Source organism: Dreissena polymorpha, chromosome 5 (assembly GCF_020536995.1).
Source record: "Dreissena polymorpha isolate Duluth1 chromosome 5, UMN_Dpol_1.0, whole genome shotgun sequence".
Lineage (NCBI taxonomy): Eukaryota > Metazoa > Mollusca > Bivalvia > Myida > Dreissenidae > Dreissena > Dreissena polymorpha.
Window position 1 is genome coordinate 6,476,152 of NC_068359.1, and position 6,000 is coordinate 6,482,151.

Consider the following 6,000-nt stretch of genomic DNA (forward strand, 5'->3'; position numbering starts at 1 on the left):
TGTTTGTCAGAAAACAAGTTTAGATCATGGTAACAAAAATAAATAAAACTTAGGTATCAATTTTGAGATTAATTAAAGACAACATAAGCTAGGTGGGTAGTATTCGGTAGAGATTCGGATTGAGGGCCATCTGATGATACCAAACTTTATTTGTATTTCTGTTTATACCAAGATTGAAGTCTGAACTAAAACGTAAAATAACAATCCTCATTTTTTAAGCCATAATGTAGTCATATTATGTTCTTCCTGATTTGATAGACCAAGCTTATAACGGGAGATGACGAAGATACCAGAATGGTAGATGCCTTCATCCCCACGAACGACATTATATGTTTCACGCCACAAATATTGGTCAACAGTCTTGATAGTGGTAACATAAGTAGCCTTTCCCAATTCTCTCTTCTTGTCTTCGACGAATGCCATCACACAAGAGGAGACGAGCCTTACGCAAGACTTGCGAGAAAATATTTGGTAGAAAAAGCTAATGGACAAAAGGAGCTCCCGCAGGTTTGTTGAATGTTTCAAAACATAATATTAATAATTAACACTGCATTCAACAGGTGTAAATGTAAACATGTTTTCTCAATTGGGAATATTACACTTTCGAACCCGATACTATTACAGGAGAATACTTTTTTCAAATATCTTAAGTCCATAACAATGTCAACTTTTTCAGATTGTTGGTCTTACTGCCTCCATAGGCGTTGGTAAGTCTAGGACGGTGGAAGACGCGGTCGAACACATTCTACGTGTGTGTTCATCGCTAGATGTTAGACCTCCTCTGTCTACCGTGGAGAGATGCAGAGAGAGTTTCAAGAAATGGGTGAACACGCCGGAGGAGGGTAATTCAATGGCCATGTACCGAAATGCATATTACGAATATGATCAGCAATAATATCTCTTTGTAATAGTGGTAGTGTATATACGTATAAAATAGTATAGTGTTCCACGAGTGCTTGGTTTTGAAACAATCTTTTATAAGATTATGTCTATTTTATTAAGTGCTACGATATGATGGTCATCTAGTGGCTTGTTTACAAAGTTGTTTAAAAAAAGCATATAATGGTAACTATAGAACATACATATATGCCAGCATAATACATTCATACATTTATCACAATTTCATTATCTTACATTTTATGGAATGGTTTCTTTAAACCCTCATATACTGGTCTCTCCGTGAATATTTTAGCCTCTGCAAGTTGAATGCAGCATACATAAATAGTGATTTGAATAAAGGAATGTGCTTTTCTATGAAGCGATGACATTTTACTAAGTCGAAGAAAAACATAACAAATTTATATAAATGCACAACTTATTAGATAAATACTTTTAAAAAACTAATATATTATCCATAATTGTTATTAAAACACTATTGCAATCAAGATACTTATACTAACCTCAAAGTAGAGCCCATATTAAATTTTTAAAAAGCATGTCCTTCCTAATCAATTCATAAAATTCTCCTGCTACAGCGGGAAGGAAACAACGACCAAGAGACTCGATGTACAGTAACGAAAATAAGTAAAAAAAACATGCACACAAATGAGAAAACTTTTAAAAAGAATTAATAACTGGTTACACCTTCTTTTGTGAAAGTTTGTTAATGGGTACTATGAACATCTAGTCGCGTAAAGAACACCGGTATGTTTTACATGCGGATATGAATTGATACTTTCTGTTGATGTGTCTTTTATGTTTTGTTTGTGTTTATAGTGAAGTTTCAGGTTGAGATTGTTTTATGATTTAGAAACAATCAAGATGATCGTTAAAAATCCTGACCCTTGCAAGGACATTATATTGGAAGCAATGGAAGACGCGGAAAAACTTCTCGAAGGCAGGAAACCTTTTTTGTGCTCATTTAACGAATGTGCGATACGGAGAAACTAACATATTCCACATGCATATGTACTAAAATAAAGCTTTTTAGAACACCTTATCGAGTGTGGGAAAACTCGTGCTGCAAAGAATTATGAACATGTAAACGACTAAATTTTGATAAGCCATATTTTGCTACATAGAAAAAAATATAGCCTTACTATTATAAACCTGCTCTTTCTCAGAAATGATGTATTTCCAAACTGAAATGATCGACATGCTGTACGACAAGCGCCCTGGTGAAAGAGATACCCAAGCATACAACAAATGGACGGTGGACATCGAAAAGAGCGCTCAACAGAATGTAAATGATCATGAGATATCACGTGATATCAGTGCGTGCGCAGTTTATTTGAATGTACGTAACAATATGTACATTTAAGCGTTTTCTGCTAATAAGTAATCGAGTTGCACATGTTCAATGGATGTAAAGGTTTCCATTTAATCTGAAGTATTTGTTTAATTGATTAACGGTTGGATAAGCTAGACACATTTTATTTAATCTTAACAACATAGTCAAATGCATATACAATATTAAAACACAAGATTACGCCTTCGATTAATAAGTACATGTCTAATGGGAATATAGTATTTGGAGTTTCAATCCTAAACACACATGCATGTTTGACCTTTATACAAAGCATGGGCATTCATAGGATTATTATAGATGTGCAGAACTGAATGTCATGGTAATTAAATATACGTATATGTCTCTGTTTTAGAAATAACACAACTAGCATGTTTTACAGGTATACAACTCTGCAATCGAAGTATGCAATCTTCTTCAAATCGCCGATGTAGCCAAATATCTCTCTGAGAAGCATCACCGTGAATTGATGGGCAGGAAGAAACATACTGAAACGGAAAAAAAGTTGTTGGATAATCTTATTGGTAAAATAATTGTAAAATACATTCAACACTTACTAACTTCGACACTCTTCTTATTGTATATATATTGTCGCCACTCTAGATTTAACTTTGCTTTCATTGGCATAAACATGTATGTGCATAATAATATAATTTTCACTCGCTAAGTCGATAAAACATAAATATAACAAAATAAGGCTTGTTTTTGCATTGTTTCAGATGTTCAAAGGAAGCTCAATAAATTAAAAAACGACAAGGATGCAGCAAATCCGAACGTGCAGAAAGTTAGCGAACTGCTACAAAAAATGATACTGGAAAAAGGCGACGATTCACGTGCGATTGTCTTTGTAAAGGCTAGAGCAACATGCCGAGCGCTAGCTAAATATTTGGATGAAAATCTTCAGAAGATCGGAGTTAAGGCTAGTCGATTGTATGGACAACAAACAAAGGGAGCGGATGAAGGTATACATTTAATATTGAAGTTACTACGTTCTTAAATACACTTCCTAACCAACAGAAGTAGTGTATCTTTTGGATGTATACATCAATCACCTGCATATATTTTATCGCTCCAGGTATGACCGAAGCTGTCCAGACCGAGACCCTTCAGAAATTCAGAGACGGTTTTTACAAGGTGATGGTTTGTACTTCTGTTGGTACAGAAGGTATTGACGTACCGGACTGCAACATCGTTATCAACTACAACTACTCCGGAGACGAAATCACAAAGATTCAGATGAAAGGTCGGGATCAATTTAAGTAACCGCACTCGATGTATATCCATTACAAACTTAAATCTGAACAACTGTAAAGGTTGAAAATAATAATAAAATCCGTTCGTAATTATTTTGATAAAATATGCCATAATGTTGTGGTGGTTTAATGAGCTCTGTAAAATTGTTTTGTCGTGTTTATATCTTATATATGTTTATTATCCGAAAATGTTATAAGGTCGAAGCAGAAAGAAAGGCGCAACGATTGTCGTAATGGGAGATGAAAAACAATTAGAACAGGAAATGATCAACGCGTATAAAGCAAACATGATGTACAAAGCAATAAGTGAGTTGAAAAAAATTAATGCACGGGCTGTTGAACATAAATTGAAGATGTTTCAAACCGATGAGATGCAAAAGCTCAGATACAAAACGGAGTATGAAAAGGCAAAGAAAAGTCGAAGATCGGAAGATGACCTCGAAATTCTGTGTAAGCGATGCAACTTCATGGCATGCTTGGTGTCAGATGTGCGAAAACGTGGAGGCCAGCATATTGTGATAGCAAAAGACTTTCCATCAAAGATTACGACAAAACCACACAAAAGCCCATAGAAATACGATGGCATAGAAAAGAAAGGGAAGATGTATTGTAAAAAGTGTCCATTGGACTGGGGCATAGTAGCTGATTGCGATGGTGTCGACTTGTTTATTCTGAAACTGAAATGCTTCAAGCTTAGGAACATGAGAACGGGTGTCGTTTCGCAACATAAGAAATGGCTAGATGTCCCATATGATGTACCAGAGTTGGGACCAGAAGATATACCGAAATACTTCAGGAATGAGACGGAAGGAAATGCATCTCCCGAGTAAACCGTTCCTTTATTAAATGTCCAGTGTGTAACTGTGTTGTGGGCGGACGAATGGATTGTCATCAATGTTATAAATATTCTAAAATAAAAACAAAACATGAAACTGTGTTTGATGTAAAAAAAGAAAATGTGGATATGTAAAATATGTTTTACACATGTGCATTTTGCTATGATCGAAGTTAAAAAAGTTGTTTGAGTTACGATGTTCGTAGCGTATTTTTAAATTATGCATGTGCGATGTTTTAAAATATAATTCATTAAAGGTATCACGTGGCTTATAAAACCTCGAATTTAGTAAAAACTATCGAAGGAAACACTTTCATATCGAATTCATAAACGAGCAAAATACTAAATAGAATACAGTCAAGTTTCGATTTGTGTTATTGTTTTCTTAAATCTAAAGCAAGTGGCATCATATACCATAGTTTCAATCAGAGGAAATGAACATTATTTGTGCAGTTTAAGCAGAATGGTATAAGTTAACAAGCAATGTTTGTTCGTAAATTTGTCCATACAGATAGATACATAGTTTTTTTAAGTTATCTTATGAATATGTTTATTACAACTAGTGTACATTTATTTAACTTAATAACATACTGTGATAAATTTTTTCGTATTGTGTAGTTAATGTACGTCTATAACCTTTGAAGTGTGTATACTGTTATGTGTTTCAAATTTGAAGAGTCTTTTAAAAGTATATTAATGTGCATGAATATGTTTTCCAATATTCGAAGTATAACTAGTTGTTTGAGTTTTAGTATTTCGTAGCATATTTTTTAATTATGTGTGTTCGGCATTTTCAAATATAATTAATTTAAGGGAACCTTATGCTCATAACACTTACTTTAGTAGTAAAAACTTTCGAAGTTAACAAATACAATATAGAATTAATCCACGAGCAAAAATACGAAATAAAATACATTCACGCTTTGATTTTTATTATCGTTTTATTAAATCTAAAGCAAGTCTCAACATATATATACCCCATTTTCCATCTGAAAAATTGAACATTATTTGTATAGTTTAAACAGAGTAGTATTCGTTTAAAAGCCATGTTTGTTCGTAAATTATCTATGCAGTTATATATAAATAACATTTATCATATGAACATTTATTTGGTGCTGTAGATTTAATGTACGTTTATATACTTCTTAGTGTGTATACTGTTAAATGTTTGCGATGTGAAGGTTCTTTGAATAGTTTATTAATGTGCATGAACATGTTGTGAATCCCAGCCTACAACTGTTTCTCGTTAAAATAAACGAAGTAGTGTATTGCTATTATTAAAGACATTTAATTTATTTCGTGATAATAATAACGAGTATGTAATTTGTTCGTACATTATAAACACTCTGGTGATGTTTCAAAAGTAAATTCACAAAAAGTATATAATCACTACGTACTTTATTTTTCGAGCATTAAATCGCATCTCGCTAAAAAAGTAGGTTTCTGTGAAATATTCGGCCAACATTAACGTTCACTGGACCATATTTATTGATATTTAAGGGCTTGGTTTTAATCGACGCTGATTAATCTGTTGAATGAAATTTAATAACTATAAGATATTTGCTATGTTCTTATTGTTATATAGTGTTGTGATTGCTTAGATGCATGTATAACTTAAACATACCAGCGAGTTCGTTACGGTGTTTATAATAAATGGTCGTTTTTTT

General features: G+C 33.2%; 1 protein-coding gene across 1 annotated transcript in view; it reads left to right on the forward strand.

The window, feature by feature from the left end:
• LOC127880561 (antiviral innate immune response receptor RIG-I-like) overlaps window positions 1-6,000 on the forward strand; it is a 115,829-nt gene extending 109,829 nt beyond the window's left edge. The window contains exons 30-31 of the mRNA XM_052427877.1: window positions 3,321-3,488; window positions 3,697-6,000. Coding sequence (XP_052283837.1) covers window positions 3,321-3,488; window positions 3,697-4,070 — 542 coding nt within the window. The 3' untranslated portion in view covers window positions 4,071-6,000. The remainder of the gene's footprint in view (window positions 1-3,320; window positions 3,489-3,696) is intronic.